Raw genomic sequence first — 17,667 nt, forward strand, 5'->3', positions numbered from 1 at the left:
CAGGCGGCTGGGAACCTGGGCTGCAGGGGGCTTGCAAGGGGAGTGTTGTGTTGCCCCCCAGCCTACCACCTGGGCAAAGCACCAGTGTCTAGTCTTCCTCCTCTCTTTCCCAGTGGGTGGGGGAGTGGCCTCAGGGTGAGTAGGTCCTGCTGTCCCCTCCAGTTTGTTATTCAGTCCTGCCCTCAGGCCTCAGTGAATTGTTCCTCATTTGTTCAGGACAGTCTCTGATGAGCTATTTTCACTTAACTCCATCTGCCTGTGGCACCTCAGGCCCAGAGGGGTAAAGATTCAACAGAGCTGGACGGCAAGGTCTGTGAGAGCAAAAGAACAGCCTTTGTTGTTCATGGGCTCTATGTCCTGCCTCGAGCTAGACACTGGACATGCATTATCCCTTTTCAGCCTCAGAGCAACTTAGCAAGGTCGGCAGGGCTGCCAGGATGGTTGGGTAGTCTGTGCACTGCTCAAAGGCTCCTAGTTATGATGGTGAGTCGTTAGGTCCCACATCTAGGTAGCAGGCATGGGAGTTGTGCCTCAGGCTACCTAGCTCCCAGTAAATTGGGAATCATACCTATAGTAGTAAAATGTAGGTAAAATGCCTGATATCAATGCTCTTTTCTTCCCATCACTCTATCTCCCCCACACACACATATACATTGGGAAGTGCAAAAAATGTGACAGGTCTGTGTCCCCTGAGAAAATGCAGCAAACTGTGTTTTCTCCAAGTTATAGGATGGGATCCATTCATCCATCTACCCATTCTTCCAAAAATATTTCTCGAGGGTCTACCATGTTCCTTCCCCCATCCCCTCCCCCCTCCTCCCCTCTCCTTTGCTGAAGCAGCAGCAGAGAACAGAGGTCATTTCTGGTTTGGGAGTCCCTGGCTTGGCTCCAGGGCAGCACTGTCCAATAGATAAATAATGCAATGTAATTTAAAATTTTCCTAGTAGCTATATTAAAAAGGCAAAGCATACAAATTTCATATTTTTGTTTAACCAATATATTCAAGATATTATTTTAATATGTAGTCAATATAAAATGATTCACGAAACCTATTACATTTTCTCCCACACTAATTCTTCAAAACCTAGTATCTGTGTTACACTTGCAGGACATTTTAGCTTGTACTAGCCACACTTGAAGGCTCTAGCCACACGTGGCTGTGGTAACTACACTGGACACAGCATAGGTGTAGTGTTTCTTCTCCTCTGGATGCAGCAAAGGGCTGGGGTGGTGGCTGGGCTGGCTTCTGTCCAGGCGGAGGTGCTGGGGGGCCCCAGGGTCCCAGGTATGGGCTTGGGTGATTTGTGGTCACGGAGACCAGATGCTAGTTGGGGCTGAGCTTTCTGTAAGCCTCCCATCCTGAAAGTCTCCTTGGATCCAGAGGGGTGTTGGGGGCGGGGGATGAGGGAGCAACCGTAGTGGGGGCAGTGGTATCAGGCACGGGCAGCAGGGCTGGGAGTGGTGGGGGAGCACGGCGGTGGGAGGGGCAGAGCAAGGTGGGAGACAGAACGGGGGAGGGGGGCAGAGCGGGAGTGGAGACTGCCAAGTCGAAGAGCAGCCCCGAACCGCCCTCCCCGCTTCCTGTTCACAGAGACTTCAGCAACAACGGGACCTCCCAGTGGTGAGTGGATACTCTCCAAGTCCTCTGACACAGCCTCTCCCTGCCCTTGGCCTAGAGCTGCCAGAGGCCAGCAGCCCAGGGCCCAGCAGAGAAGGCAGTGGTGCCCATTGGGGAGGGGGCCTCTGAGGTAAGGTAGGCAGTGAAGGAGAAGGCTGGAGGGGGCAAGGGAAGCCCTTTACTCCCCAGGGACCAAGGATGCCTCATTGGGTAGATGCCCTTCTTGTGCGATTCCCACCAGCCCAAGATGACCTAGGACGCACAGGTCATTTCCAGAGACCTCACCTTAAGGCATCTGGCTTCCCACTCTTCCCCAGGAGCATGTGTCAGACCCCAGGCCCGGGAGAATAGGAGCTGGTGCCCCCTGGCTCCCTGCCAGAAGAGAGGGGCCAGCAAGGCCTGTGGGCTTTGTGGGGTAGGCCCTGAACTAGGGCTACTGCTGGTCAGGGAGTCTGTGCAGTGTTCGAGGCTCAGGCTCTCTGCTGGGACAGGGAGCAAGCAGGGTTTGGGAGAGCAGCTTTTATGAAGAGTATGTATTAATGTTAACAGGAATGCAATTAGTCATTATTAGCTACCAGGTGTGGAGTTCCTACTGTTTGTCAGGTGCTGTACAAGGAATTTTGTGTACAGTATTTTTCTTTTTTAATGTTTATTTATTTATTTTGGAGAGAGAGCGCAAGCAGGGGAGGGACAGAGAGAAAATCCCAGGCAGGCTCCATGCTCAGCCTGGAGCGTGATGCAGGGGCTCGATCCCACAACTGTGAGATCATGACCTGAGTTGAAATCAAGAGTTGAACACTTAATTCGCTGAGCCACCCAGGTGCCCCTGGTATCTTTAATTCTTAAAATGTGGGTATTGTTATCCCATTTTACAGATTAGGAAACTACGGTTCAGAGAGGTTAAGAGACTTGCCCAAAGCCCAGAGACGGCCAGTATGGCCTGCCTGGCTCCCTTGTTACTATGCCCACGACCACTATCTTGTCCACTGGGAGACGCCTGGGATGTACATGCTGCCTTTTACAAGGGCCTCATTTATCCACTGATGTGACCAGAGGGAAGCTCCCCAGTGATGGGGGAGAGGCGGGCATCAGGAAAGGAGTAATGGCTGCTGAGCTGCTGGTGTGAGCAGGGGCTGAGTCAGGGCTGCCAGCTGAGGCGGCTTCCTGGAGGAGGCATTACCTCAGGCAAAATTTCAGTGGGAGGTTAAGGAGAAGGGGGAGTAGTAGGAGGAAGACAAAGGCCTGAGGGGGCCTCTGAGCCTGCCATGAGGTGCCAGGCATCTGCCTCCTGCCTGCAGCCCTGAGCATGCGACCAAGGTGGCGCTGAAGGTGGTGACGCCCATCATCATCTCAGTCTTCGTGCTGGCCCTGTACCTGCACGCCCAGCAAGTAGAGTCCACCGCCCGCCTGGACTTCCTCTGGAAACTGCAGGTGGGTGGCCCTGGGACTGGAACTGGGATGGGGGACACACCCAGTCCTCACAGCATTTTGTGAGTGAACGAGTTCATCACCTGGGCTGAGACTTCGTCCTGCACTGAAAAGGTGTCCTGCTCAGTCCCACTAATCTGTGCCCCATGTCCCAGCAGGTCTGCTCCCTGCTTTCTGGAGCCAAGAGCCAAAACCCTGGAGCTTATTCCAAACCATCCCACCCTTGACAGTGCTGGGACTTTGACGGTCCCAAGACATATGCTCTTAAGTCACAAATATTGGCCAGGCATTGCTGTGTGCATCCAGAGGCAGGGACAGAGGGGAGGCATGGCCTCTAGTCTGTAGTGTGGGCAGCGAGGAGTCAGGAGAGAGGGGAGCGGACAGGAGGTGAGGACTGTGGGATGCGTAGTCCCCATGTCACAGAGGCTGCAGTGCAGGAGCTGGTCCCGCAGGCTCCTGAGCAGGGCCTGATGTGACCAGAACTGGCTTGAAGACTCTTCCAGGGGAGAAAGGATTGAGGGGGCATCAAAGACCATCAACTGGAAGCCTGGACAGGTGGCTGTGCCCTGGCCCTGGGGAGAGGTGGTCCAGGTTGGGGCAGAGGCAGTGGGGTGCTAGTGCCCAGGGAAGTGCTCCAGCCTCCAGGCTTTGTGCCCTGTGCCCTGATGGTGTCAAAACCCGGAGGAGGGGATGCCACTGGGCCACACACAGGGTAATGCTCCAGGTGCTAGTGATGGACCCAGCCGCTGCTTGTTACCTGCTGGACCGACTCAGAAGGTCCAGGAGAGGGCGCCCACGGTGAGAAAGTCTTCCTTGTGGGCAGCCTCAGACCTGTTATTCCAGTTACTTCATTCTTAAAGATGGGGCATCCAGTGGCCCCTGCTGTGTTTTGCAGGAGGTTGGCTGAGATTCCCCACTGAACGGATGCCCTGAGGTTGGGGGAAAACTGTTTTGCATGTGGAATGCCCCCTTATCATCCCTGGGTTGGGAGGGACCCGGGGGATATCCAGTGTGAGGCCATACCTTCCTGGCTCAGATTGCTGCCTCCCTGCCTCCTCCCAGCTCTCATGCCCCTCATGCCTCTGGGGAAGCTCCCCAGAGGCCCCAGCTCTCTCCTAGGGGCTGACCAGGCTCTGTGGGACCTGGGGCTGATTTCCCTCCACTTCTCTGCTCACTCGCACCCCACCTCCCATGTGAGCCCCAAGGAAGTCCCCCACCCCCAAGACAGTGGTTGTCCTGCCACTCATTTGTGTGGCAAAGATCTCGAGAAAGGGCTGGAAGCAAGGGACAGGTGAGCCTGCCACTCAGCCTGCCTTTGTGACCTGCTGCCCTGTCACCCCACCCCGCTTCTTTGTCTAGCTCCTGAGTACGCAGGGTCGAAGTGAGGCTGCCTGCCAGGGCTGAACAGAGCAGTCTGAGCTTCCCTCACAACCCCACCCCAGTGTTCAGGCAACCGCAGCTCCCCTCCCATTTTGAAAACAATTAAGAAGGCCTGTACACAGGTGTGTGGAGTTGGGGGTGAGCATGTCTCTACCTGGCAGGCGTGTCAGCCTCTCTCCACTGAACCCCTGCAACAGGCTCATGATGCTTACACGTCCCTTCATCTCCCGTCCTCCTCCAGGACTTTTGGGAGGTGGAACAACATCAAATACATACCAACAAGCAAAAACCTGAACACAGGTCCTTGGGTTGTGTGAGTGATAGTCGGGTGCTCCCCACCCCTCCAGTCTAACTCAGCAGCCAATTTTGCTGTTGGATCTAAGGTCATGGTGGGTGGGTGTGGTGCTGGCAGTGAGCTGGGGAAGCCCGAGGTCCTTTGCTTCCCTGAAGCGTCTGTACCAGGAACACACCCTTATCCGCAAGCCTGCCCCTGGCCAGACCACTGGGTCTCAGGTCTTATCCCTCTCCCACAGCATTGACCTTCTTAGGATCAGCAAGGGGGCTGTGGACCCCTGAGCCCTCCACCTGGCCAGAGCCTAATCCTAGAAGCGGTTGGCTGTGTTGGGAGCTGCCCAACGTCACGTCTCAGGGCAGAGTTGTCCAGATGTGGTGGGAGTTCCTGGTCAGAACCCTGGGCCCTTGGCCTGTGCTCCCTGCAGTAACCAGTCTCCGACTATCTCAACCCCAGCCTCCACCACCAGCTGCCTGGCACTGGGCAGATGCACTCTGGGAAGGGCATGTGTTATGTTTCTGCCACTGCTGGGCTGATCAAAGGAGCTAGAGTGCTCCTGGGCCCCCAGGCATGTGGTCTCAGCAGTAGTAGCACCGTGGGCAGCCTGTGCATTTTCCGAGGCAGATGGCCCGGCTGGGGCTCTTCCAGGGAGTAACCTTCGAGAAGTACAGAGATTCCCACTCTGGCCTACTCCCGCTGGCTCACCTGTACCAGAGCTAGGCAGAGGGTGACTTGGGAGGAGGGGCCTGATCAAGGCATCTCAGAAGCAAAGGTCCCACTGGACCCACGTGGCATCTCAGGATCCAGGAACTTCCTTAGGCATAACCCCTATTGTCAAGGCTGTGTTTCCAGTGGCTCTAGGACTGATGGGCTGTGGGTCCTCTCACCTCAGGTGCAAGGCTAGGCCTCTGAGTCCTGGGGTCCCTGAGCTTTCTACCCTACCTGCTGGACCCAGGTCCTGTGGCTTTGGGTGGGTGTGCCAGCAGTTTCCCCATGAGCAGCCACCATCCACAGGGAGAGCCAGGGAAGTGGTCCTGGTGCTTTTGGAGGTTGTAGCTGCAGCCAAATAGAAAGGCCTCCACGTTTAGTTAGGAAAGCCCCCAGCAGGCTGGCTAGATCTTTTCAATGGCCCTGCTAATGACCCTTTACCTGCCTGTTTTACCAACATGATCACTCCCAGTTAAAGGGGCCATTTTGTTTGCCATCAAGGGGGAGGAAGCTAGCAGACTGCACTGTGTACCTCCTGTGTCACATGAACTCTGGTCAGATGGCTCCTTGCACACTTTGGTGCATAACTATCTCTGCTCTTCAGGCTGTGGGCCACTGTTGGCCTCTTTGATTTGAGGGCTCTTAAGCTAGAGGGTGAGTGACCACAAACCCCAATTTCCCAGACCCAGGACCCAAACTGGGGGGAACCAAAGTCAATGGTGATGTGCCCATCCCACCCCTGTTGGCACTTTGGGGCATCTGTACCTTCTGGCCCTGGGGTGAGTCTGCTCTGGTGGGAACCAGGGAGATTGGTGGGGCTTTAAGCCATCGTCCCAGTGGGGTTGGTCTATTAAGTGATCCTTATCAAACTGCTTTTCTGATTGTACTTCCTGATATGAAGAAGAAAATGGACAGTTGTGGAGCACTTGGTAGCTGGAGGGCCACTGGGGCTGTGGTTTTGGCCATCCCTGTAACCCCCTGCCTTGGTCTAGCTTTGGTCGGACAGGATGCTCTCAACCTGTCTTCCAGGACCCGTTTCCAGTCTGGGGTTCCCTCCTTCGGGGCCAACACATTCCGAGGGGCAGGCAAGCAGAGCCCAGTTGGATGTGTACAAGTGTCTCACTTTTCTGGTGCTTCCTCATGGAAAGCCAGAGGTGGGGACAGCAGGGGGACAGAGGCTGGGCACAGTGGAGGTCTCGGGTGCACGCGGGCAGGCCGCATGCCTCTCTTGACCGGGTGCCGTGTCCTAGGCCACGGAGGAAAAGGAGGAGATGGAGGAGCTGCAGGCCTACAACCGGCGGCTGCTGCACAACATCCTGCCCAAGGATGTGGCCGCCCACTTCCTGGCCCGCGAGCGACGCAATGATGAGCTCTACTACCAGTCGTGTGAGTGCGTGGCCGTCATGTTCGCCTCCATCGCCAACTTCTCTGAGTTCTACGTGGAGCTGGAGGCCAACAATGAGGGTGTTGAGTGCCTGCGACTGCTCAATGAGATCATCGCCGACTTTGACGAGGTGCGACGGGTGGGCAAACAGGAGAGGGGCGGGGGAGACAGGCACCTTGCCTACATTTCTTCCTCTATTGTGTTACAAAGGAGAAAACAGGCCTAGAGACACTGCTTGCCTAAGGTCAGTGCTAGTAGGTGGAAGAATGGGGGTCCCAGCCCAGGCATTTGGAATTTGAAGTCTCTGCAGGTCTGTTGTCCCACTGAGGCCCTGCCCAGCTACCTTGCCAGCCACTCTCCATCAGCCACTGTTCCTTTCCCACCAGGCTGGGGCCCAGCCTTTGAGGGAGTCCAAGGAAGGAGGGACTCCTAGGCAAGGGAGAAGGCAGGACAAAGACGCAAAGCCCGGAATAGCAGAGGTGGAAACACAAACGTGTCTTATTTACTACACCCTTGCCAAGCACCTAGTGTGTGCCAGGTACTGGGAGTTCTGTGCCCAATAGGGCATTTCGACCCTGGGAGCCCCCTGAGTGGTGAGGGTGAGAAGGTCAACCCCAGCGGGAATACAGAGCCTTGGGAGGAGGAAGAGGAGGATGGAACTGGGAACGGGCTGTGCTGGAAACAGCCCATGAGGCTCCTGGGGCAGAGCGTAGCTGGAATTGACTGAAGTTGGGTCTGGGCAGGCTTTTGACAGACAATGGAGATAGAAGGTGGGTGTCTCGTTGGACAAAGATGAGGTGGTGTCCCTGGGAGGGATGGGGTATGAGCCAGGGAAGGGAGGAGAAGGCCACCAGCCCCTGTTGGGGGCAAGAGACGCTGAGGTGACTAGTGGGCTGGCCTGGGGCTCTTGGTGCAGGGCAGACAGTGACTCACGGTGACCACACATGGGTAAGTATGGGAGGAGGCCTGCTCTGTTGGCCTCACACTGAGCTGGTGTGGAGTTGGGCCTCCTGTGTGAACTGGGAGGACATGAGGGGCCATGCTGTTGCCCTTCCCCCATAGACTTCAGTGCCCCAGCCTTGGTGGTAACCCAAGTTTGGCCTCCTTCCATCTAGATCATCAGCGAGGATCGGTTCAGGCAGCTGGAAAAGATCAAGACCATTGGCAGCACCTACATGGCTGCCTCAGGCCTCAATGACTCTACATATGACAAGGTGGGCAAGACCCACATCAAAGCCCTGGCTGACTTTGCCATGAAGCTCATGGACCAAATGAAGTACATCAATGAGCACTCCTTCAACAACTTCCAGATGAAGATCGGTGAGCTTGCCTTCTGGCCAGTCCAGCCTGGGAAGAGCAGGTCGGGTAAAAAGCTGCAGGGCCTTGACAGGACTGGAGAGGAGGGTCGTGGAGGGAAGGGTCTTAAGGACGGACGGTGTTTCTATTTGGGAGCTTCTGCTATGTTTGCAGTCCTACTTCACACACAACAGGGAGGTTTAATGTGGCCCCATGTGAGAGAGGAGGGGGAGTGCCCAGGGGCTTGGAAACACAGCAGAAAATGTCTAGACAGTGTCAGTTAAGCCAGGTGTGTTGGGTAAGGTTCTTGCTTGAAGAGGAGGGAGGACATTTGAGGTGGGGAGCCAGCATGGCAAAGGCTGAGGGGCAGGGTGATCGGGGTTGGCGTGCCTAGGACCGGGAAGGTGGACAGATGAGAGCAGAAGTGCCAGGAGGGAGATGGCAGCCTTGCTTCCTGGAGCTGGGTCACGGTGGCCTCCCTGCCTGAGCTCAGACGCCCAGGGGAGGATCACCTGGACAGAGAAGACACTGTGGGTTAGGAGCAAGGTACTAAGAATGAAAATGGTTGTGCCCCTGAAAGAAACAGGAGTGATGAGGAAGAAAAGGATGAGTTCTGGTACGTGTGGTTAGAATGAACTGAAAACTGAAATGCCACCAACAGGGATGATTAAGGACAGGCAGTGGGATGCTGCAGTGAGTCACTGGATCCTTGAAGAAGGTGGTCCTGGTGATGGACTTGCAGGAGCTGAGACCTGATTGGGGGCGAGGACACAGGAACAGTGCTGTGGGAACAGACCCCATGGTCTGGGTTGGCAAGCATTTCGTGGGAACTGCAGGGTAAAGCATGGTCTCGGGCCTGGAGGACACTGGCGGTCTTCAGACTGAGTCCAGAGGAACTTGCTAAGTGTCAAGGGAGGAATGATAGTGTGGTGAGCACTGGTCTGAGCCCTGATGACATTGCTGACTTCTGTCCCCTGCAGGGCTCAATATTGGCCCCGTGGTGGCTGGGGTGATCGGGGCTCGCAAGCCTCAGTACGACATCTGGGGCAATACGGTGAACGTGGCCAGCCGCATGGACAGCACCGGTGTGCCTGACCGCATCCAGGTGAGTGCCGGAGCATCCACCACCCAGCTCACCCCCATGGGGGCCTCTGCCTGATACTCCAGGTCCCTAGTGCAAGCTGCCCACAGTCCCCAGTCAGAATTTCTGCAGCCAATTTTGAAGGTAGCTGGCACTGTCTCGGGAGCTTGGAGATCATTGTGTTTCAGGCCCTCAGGACCTTGGACAGATCTTCACTCCTGTGCAAAGCCCTCTACTGGCCACAGAAGGAATTGGGGGAGTAAAGGCGGGAACCACTGCTGATGCTAAACCAGGAGTGCTAATGCCACGACCCAGGCATACAAGGGGACACCAAGATGGTTGCAGGGAGCAAGGTCTTGCCAGTTGGAGCCCACAGCACTCAGGGCCTGGTGCAATAGAACCAGGGAAGGCCAGTGATCCCTGGGATGGTGCTCCCACCACCCTAGTTGCCAAGGGGCCTGGCCAGAGACCCAGAGACTTTTTCTCCTCTCTTCATCCTGTGCAAGCTGGCTCTTGCGATTCCCAGGCCTCTCTTCAACTGCTTTTGTTTTTCTTAGACTGCCCTTAATTCCTTCTGCTCCCGTCTGACAACAGTGAGGTCCTGGATTGGGCTGTATTCCTGTACCTCTGAACCCCCAGGGCCCCCATAAGTCCTGCCATAAGTGGGCAGGTCACTTAGCCTCCCTGATCTGTTTTCCCAAGTTTGAACTCTGCTCTCTCCATGGCCCTTTGCTCACACTGACACTGCTTAAATGTCCCTTAAATCCTCTCTTCTGTGGGACCTCTGAACAAAGGGTCAGCCCAAGCACGGCCCTGGCCTGATAGGTGCTGTTGGAGGAACCTGGCCAAATGGCTTTCTCTTACTTCTATCCCTGTGCCAAAGGGAGAAGGGACAACAAGATGGCAGCTGGGGGAAAAGGAATGTGTGCTTGCAGAGTGTCCGACCCCACCCACAGACAGGTGTGAGGGACTCTGTCAGCAGCCACACAACGGCCCGGCACCTCACCTTTGCATAGGGCTTTCCCATTCGTGGAATACACGTGATAACCCAGTAGGGTCACCTTCCAGCAGCCCATCTAGAGATTTCTGGCCTCTTCTTCCCTGGCCTGACAGCCAGGCAGGGCCAGGATCCTCAGCAGAGGTTTTGTGGGGTGGCTGGCGGGGCGTGTGGGCTGTACTCAGATGGCTTTTGGGTCACTTCATGAAGCATTCATCTGTATTGCTGCTCACATCAGCCCTACAATAGTGCAGTGATTACTGAAGCCACTGGTGAGTTCCCCTCTTTGTTCCAAAAGCTATAGCAGAGGTGGGCACTAGGATACAGAACTGAATCCACACTCTGCCATTTGTTAGCTATGTAGCCTCAGGCAAGTGATTTAGGTTTCCTGAGGCTGAGATAACAGTATTTACCTCATAGATTCAGTGAGAGAAACAGTGGCTCTCCATCTGTGGTGTGAAAAACCAATTTCCAGGAACATCGCTGATCTGTCCTGGAGCGAGACTTGGGTGGACACGCTGGGCCCATGCTTGGTATCAGTGGGGCAGTGTCAGAATGCTGTGGATGCCCTAAGCAGTTCTGCTCAGCTTCTGCACCTCTCTCATTGCGGACAATGACAGGCAGTTCAGGGACCACAGGCCACCCTGGCTGGCACAAAGTAGGTGCTGTCATCCTTCTTGTTTCAAACAGGCAAGTCTAGGGGCGAGCAGCTGTCAGTCCCCGAGAGCCCCTGCCAGGGAGGTGCCACCCACCCTTGTGTGTTGGGGACAGTCGGACAGAGCTGCCTGACAACAGGCTCACGGCTTGGCTCAACAATGGCCTATCCACTCCCCTTCTTTGCCTCCTCAGGTCACCACAGACATGTACCAGGTGCTGGCTGCCAACACATACCAGCTGGAGTGCAGGGGTGTGGTCAAGGTCAAGGGCAAAGGAGAGATGATGACCTACTTCCTCAACGGTGGGCCCCCGCTCAGTTAGCAGCTGCCAGCCAGTGATGCCAGGCAGCCTGGCCTCCAGAGAAACGGAAATGGCTTCTTTGTATGCCGGAGGGGGGGCAGGTGGAAGCCTGCGCTCTAGCCCACGTGGCTGCGCCGGTGAGATTCTCCACTTTGACTCCAGAAGCAGCTTCTGCCTTTGTGGGCAGGCCGCAGCCTCCGTCCCAGGCCCCAGGGTGCCAGCGTCCTGCGAGCACCAAGCTGACCAAAGATGTTTCCTCCGTAGAAGACTCCGCTAGGCGCGATCCGAATCCCGAGTTTTCTAACGGATGCTGCTGCGCAGGTGGAAAGGAGCTGCTGAGTGCTTACGGTGTGTGGCAGCCGAGTGTGCAACGACAGAGCTGAGGGGGAGGCCTCAGCCTCGGGTGGGTGGGTCGGTCGGCGGCCCAACTCTGGCCCAGGGTAACCCAGCGGCCCCAGGGGTCCACTTCCCTGTGTGAGCCTTTAAACCCCTGACAGAGGCCACGGCCCCTGCCCCATGGAGGGGCTTGCTGGCAGGAGTGCTGGCTCTGGAGGGACTGCGGCCTTCTCCGCAGCCCTCCTCCTCACCTACACAGGTGGACAACGCCTCTTGGAGGGGAACAGAACAAATTGTGAGGGGGTGGCGAGAAGACGCGAGGCAAGGAGGGGTGGTTCTGAGAAAAAGAAAATATTTATTAAATAAAACAACTTTCTGTGCCCTTCTTTAGACTATGCTAGTTGTATGCGTATAAGAGACCCACAAGCAAACAAAGATGCCACTGGTGGTTGGGGGGAGGGCAAGGATCCCAACTTGTCTTTTTTGTATTTTTTATTTTGTATTATTGAAAACCTTGGAGATCTAACAAATATACCAAATTCTATATTTTGTAAACTATATTAGAAAACAGCTGTGCACAGCATTTGTACTGTACGTGTGTCAGCGTATGTACTGGTGTAGATGTGTGTGTGTTTATGCCGTGGAACTGGTCACATGCAGGATGCCTGTTGCCCTCACTTCACTTCAGATTAGGCAGTTTTGGGTTTTCCCAGGTCCAACCAGAGCAGTGAGCGTGTCCTTTTGGGGTGCCCTACAGTCAAATTAAATGGGAAGGTGCATGCGTACATTACCCCATCTCTCTAACACATCACTTCCCCTAAGTAAAATGCAAATGGATAATAAAACAAAAACTGCCTTCCCATCTCAGGCTCAGGTGGAACCAAGGGAAGCAGCCTCAGCCTGCAACAGACAGCACGGCCCCTGTCCCCTCTTCTCCCTGAGATGCCAACTATTTGCTGCCTGCAGTGAGGCAGCCGTGAGTGCTCAGGGATGGCCGCAGGTGCTCAGGTGGCAGGGAGGGGGGGGGGGCGGTGGTGGTGGGAAGCCTTACCTGCCTACCTTTCTCAGTTGGCTACCGTGCAGGTGGCTTGCCCAGAGATAGTGCCTCAGACTTGGGGGTAATGTGCAGCCCTCGGGTTCAGGGAGGGTGGTGGCTTTGCTCTTCATCTGCAGACCAGAGAAAAGGATAGAGCCTAGCTAGCTTCAGCATCCAAAGGGCAAAGCTAGCAGAAATTTTGTCTGGTTTTTGGTTTTTTGGGAGGTGGAAGTGAAATATATTGGAAAAAATAGTATTTGTTATATCCTCTGAGGGTATAAAATGGAAATGGGCTTAAAACTGAAAAATGATATATTATCATAGGGATATATTCAAACAGAATCCTTGGGTCCTGTGCCCACATCTTTTTGTTGCTTCTCAGGGCAGAATTATTCTCACCTCTAACACGAGCTTGAAGGAGGTAGGGCGGCAGCTATATGCCAACTGCAAAATGTTATTTTGATCCCCATCTGCACCACCTCTCACTGGACACTAGCACCGGCCTCCCCTTTTTTCTTCAGTATATGTGCTGCCGAAGCGAGCTCCCCTTTCCACACACCATCTCTCACCCCAATTTGAACACAGCTCTGAGAAGCAAAGTTTACGGACCTAAAACTGTCAGCTCAAGTCTGTCCATGCTTCTGCTGCTCTGTCCTTTGAGTTCTGCATTGCCCCTCTTGCATCTGTTGGGGGGACTGGCTTTCTCCATGGTGGCATTCTCAAGTCCCCAGCCCCTCCATAGCACCCACCAGTGGTGCTAGGTTTTAATTTTGCTTCCAACCTGAGTAACATGTGCGTGCTGAGTTCCTCCGGTGGTTCCCCCCATTGGTTACGGTCTCCTTGGCCTCTCGGGGGCCCATCCCTCCTATCCCAGCAGTGACTGGCGACACCATGCAGTGCTAGCTCTTCATTCCCTCCAAGGGTGTGCACTCTTTTTATTCCTGCTCTTGCAAAAACAGATAGGATTATGATTTCCCATGGAAATTGAAAAGTCTATTTAAATAATTTAACTATTAAACACTTTCACTGGTAATGTGTCCTGGTCTGATTTGTGGCTTGGGCCAAGGGCCTGGTTCCAGTCTGAAGAACAGTGCCCTCGGCCCTTGCTGGGGCACTGGGCAGGGAGCCCCAGAGGGCAGAGACCTACCTTGAGTGGGGAACAGCACGCTGCTACGGGGAGAATGTCGGCGAAGGCCTGCAGTCATTGTGGCAGTCAGGTGAGACAGCATTGGTGACCTTGGCGAGAGTTAGTTCACTGGGCTGAGGAGCAGGTTCCAGAGTGCAGCGGGCTGAGGAATGAGGAGGTGAGAGACACCAGGAGTGAAGGGACAAGGGATTTAGGATGGGACCAGAAAAGATGCAGGGTTGAGGGGAAGAGGATTTAAAACAAGTGAGCCCAACTCATTTCTATGCTAAGGGAAAGAAAGTTGAAAATACAAGAACACAGATCGAAAGGACCCAAGTAGCAGGGAGGACAGGGAGATGCAGGCTGAAAGTGTACTGATTGGACTTGGGCAGCTAATAACCGTGGCTACCATTTACTGGACACTATGTGCCAGACACAGGGAAAAGCATCACACAAACTTCATCTCATTTAATCCTCCTGGCCACCACATTTCACTGATGAAGAGATACAGAGAGGTTGAGTTACTTGCCTAAACTCCTACAACTGGTAATTAAGAGAGAAGAGATTCAGAGCAGGCCTGTCTGCTAAGCTCATACAGGTAGCTTCATGCATGCCCCAGGACTCCTCTTACCTCGAGAGGAAAGGAAAGGTGGCAGAAAGGCAGTTCCTGTCGGCCGCACCCATCAAATGCCGGGCTACATTTGGGCTCAGGAAATAAAACCAGAGGGATCTGATCAAGTGAAAATGAAGGAGCCAGTGAAAAAGACTTCACTGGGTTTATTTCAACAATGGCCACATGGAGACATAGCCATGGCAGTCCTGGTCATAGGCAGGTCCCCTGCTCCAAAGAATTGAATAGCATTAGCAATCCCACTGTCCATGGTAAAGGATGCAATGGTATAGAGCTCATGTTTAACTCTGAGAACTTTTCAGGCTAGGGTACATCAATTAGAAAAGGAAACCAAATGAAAAGGCCAAGCTTTAGGCTGACTGGACTAAGTGAGGGCGAGTCCTCAGGCAGGTCCGTGGCACCAGATGCGCATGCATGCACACCCAACACACAGGACAGCAAAGGAATGCAACTCATAACCTTCATAAGCCCTTCGCATTCCCATCTCCATTGAACTAATTCCAGAGAACGTATCTGTTTCTCCCTTATAGATTTATACTTTTGTGCAAAAGCATATCCAAACCTAGAATGTTAATTAGCAAAACTTATTAGTAAAGACACATGTGTGGTGAGTTTTGAACACCGCTTTAACATCCGTTGACAGTGTGCCCGCAGAAGGCAGTATATTATGGGGGCCTGGCAGGCTCAGTCGGTTAAACATCCAACTTCAGCCCAGGTCATCATCTCACAGTTCCGGAATTCCAGCCCTGCATCAGGCTGTCTGCACTCAGCAGAGTCCGCTTCAGATCCTCTGTCCTCCTCTCTCTCTCTGCCCCTTCCCCCTCCCCCCACACTTGTTCTCTGTGAAAATAAATAAACTTAAAAAAAAAAATCCACTGACAGCAAAGACCATTAAAACCAAGACCAGACTTCAGCCAACATGCTGATGATCTGATTTGGGGGTGGGGGTGGGGGAGGGAGATTAGCAATGTTTATGGGAAGGCACAGTGAAGCTTGGTGCACTGAGGGAGCGGAAGCTACATATTCACCAGATAGTCCTGTTACTTTAAGACTTTCAAAAACACAAATACATTTACAGAACTTTTCCAAAAGCAGATTATCACCTGAGTGTCATACAGTTAAATGATGCCCAGAGCTATAGTTTTTACATGATAAAATGTGCCTATTTTCCATAATGTTGCAAGCTGGCCATGAGTTGCTAATTAGCAGAAAGCAAACCTCCAGAGCTTGGGAAAGATGCTGAATCCGTATCATTTCAGGACAGGAAAGCATTCTTGGGCGCTGGGATGCACAATGCTCAGAAGTAGCGCTGAGCAGATTCTCACTACCAACTGAACAACAGAGCAGCAGTGGCAGGGACACACACTATGAAAACTCCCCACTTTTGAATTTGTCTAAATCAAAATAACTCCTCACTGAAGAGAACAAATGATGTACAGGTTGTCTCTAGAAGGAAGGGACTGAAAGTCTGGGCCATGCTGGCCATGGCAAGTATCACCTAGCACAGGGGTCAGGAGGAGAGCTGGAGGGCTTGTGTTTTCTATGGAGGAGGTACAGAGAGGGCACGGCAGACCAGAGAATACCATGCCCTCCACACCCTGCCTTTGGATGAACTTAATCCAAAGTGTATAAAGAGCTTTCCTATACATTTTCTCACTTGTGCTTCCTCCCTGGCCCAGGAGGCAGTGGGAGAAAGACCTGGTGCATGTCCTGAGGCTGCTCTGATCCTCAAGGATAAAAGCTGTGGCACTTCTGTGCCCACAGGCACTTCTGTCCAGTGCACTGATCTGGCTGGGTCCTGATGATCTTGCAGGGATACAGGGCTTGCCACTTCTCAAGGTTGACAGCAGGTGAAATGAGGTCCGCTTACTATAAGTACTATAGCTTTTCTTGGCCACTCAGATTTTCACAAAAGCCCTTTAGTGTTTTTTTTTTTTTTTTTTTTCCTGTCTTGGAACAAAAAATATAGTATTTGCTGTCCTCTTCTTGCCTATCTTTCCTTCCCACCTGCAGGGTCACTGCTTCTCAAGACAGACACCAGAACAAAGCCAAGTCAGGCCACTGGAATGGCTGACCTCCAAGGTTCCTTTCTCCTCTAGAATTCTCAGATTCTAAATATTTGTGAGACCTTGTCCAATATTCATGTGCCAGACCACAAATATGACACAAACATAAACACAATCAACACAATCCTAACACAATCTAACACAATCAACACAATCCTAACACAATCAAGTTAGGATTTTAAGATTTTAAAGCCAAAGGCAGACAAATAGATGAAAGCATCCCATCAAGGGGGATCTTTGGGAAGACCACCTTCAAACCAAAGTTGCAACAGCCTCTGCTCTGTCCTCCTTCAGACACCATGCCAGCAGAAGTAGCAGCAGCCATACGCATCGGCAGTGTGGCCAGAGTCCTTTCCTACCAAGGGCCCTGATCCATACAGTGCTGAGGGCCAGGTGATCAGTCTCGGTTCACAGACCCAGCAGAAGGTCCAGAAGATGGGATGAAGGTGAAACACAAGAAGGAAGAGGATTGTCTAGGGCTGAGGGTAAAGTAGGCACCCTGTCCCAACTAGCTTGCTAGCTTTAAACCTCACCCACGCATCTGTTTCTAGTGAACAGAACTGAGCCACCCCCTCACTTGGTGAGCGCATATTCATCCCCAAGGTCCCTTGCCTACTGCTGGTCTATTAGGACTGTGAATTAAAGAATTCTCATTGGAATCCATTAGGGGCCTCATCACTTTTTCTCCCCCTCAGCCAATTTCTAATTTAGACCTGCCTGGAATCTCTGGTTTGTCAGCATCTTTATTTTCCAATTTTGCAAAATTTGCTTCTGTGCTTTGACTTTGTCAGTTAGCTAGAGTGGCACTTCCTGGTTCATGTGGGATTTTTTTGGGGGGTGGGGAGCAGAGGAGGCATTTTGTATCAGACTAATCCTTTAAGACCCATGTTGCATTTGCACTTTTTAAGAGTGCCCTAAGCATCACATCCCCAGCACCTATATGCTATTTCTTTATTATGGTTTAGAGGCTGCTGGCTGCATCCTGCCACCCCTTGCTTCCCATCAATGCACAGACCTCACGCACACGCACACTCATGGAGGCCCCTACAAAGTGGTGGGCACGAGGGTGGCCACCATTCAAGAGTACCCACTAGATCAGAGCATTCAAAGCAAACAATGATGGGGCCACAGTGCTAGGGCCACATTGGACAACATGACGCTCCCAGAGGCACCTTCCCCTTTTGACAGCACTCCAGTACCTGGGAGACTGTGGGGTCCTGGAAAGCACAGTCTACCATTTCTAGACTGTGTGACAACAAACAACTGATCCTAGTCACTTACCTCAGATGGATATTGTTAGGTTCACATAACCTTCTATACCGAAAGCACCT

At 53.2% G+C, this 17,667-nt stretch overlaps 1 protein-coding gene and 1 long non-coding RNA gene across 2 annotated transcripts in view; one reads left to right on the forward strand and one right to left on the reverse strand.

Moving 5' to 3' along the window:
* The window catches only part of ADCY5 (adenylate cyclase 5), a 105,847-nt gene extending 93,984 nt beyond the window's left edge, over positions 1-11,863 (forward strand). Inside the window, exons 16-21 of the mRNA XM_030328747.1 lie at positions 1,592-1,621; positions 2,917-3,049; positions 6,677-6,940; positions 7,926-8,130; positions 9,087-9,211; positions 11,034-11,863. Coding sequence (XP_030184607.1) covers positions 1,592-1,621; positions 2,917-3,049; positions 6,677-6,940; positions 7,926-8,130; positions 9,087-9,211; positions 11,034-11,162 — 886 coding nt within the window. The 3' untranslated portion in view covers positions 11,163-11,863. The remainder of the gene's footprint in view (positions 1-1,591; positions 1,622-2,916; positions 3,050-6,676; positions 6,941-7,925; positions 8,131-9,086; positions 9,212-11,033) is intronic.
* Positions 11,864-11,967: 104 nt separating this feature from the next.
* Positions 11,968-15,002, reverse strand: LOC115523093. The gene is made up of 3 exons (XR_003971637.1): positions 14,271-15,002; positions 13,661-13,802; positions 11,968-13,454 (listed from the first exon to the last, which is right to left on the reverse strand). It is a non-coding gene; the product is annotated as an uncharacterized LOC115523093 (long non-coding RNA).
* Positions 15,003-17,667: the final 2,665 nt, after the last annotated feature.

The sequence above is a fragment of the Lynx canadensis genome, chromosome C2 (assembly GCF_007474595.2).
Source record: "Lynx canadensis isolate LIC74 chromosome C2, mLynCan4.pri.v2, whole genome shotgun sequence".
NCBI lineage: Eukaryota > Metazoa > Chordata > Mammalia > Carnivora > Felidae > Lynx > Lynx canadensis.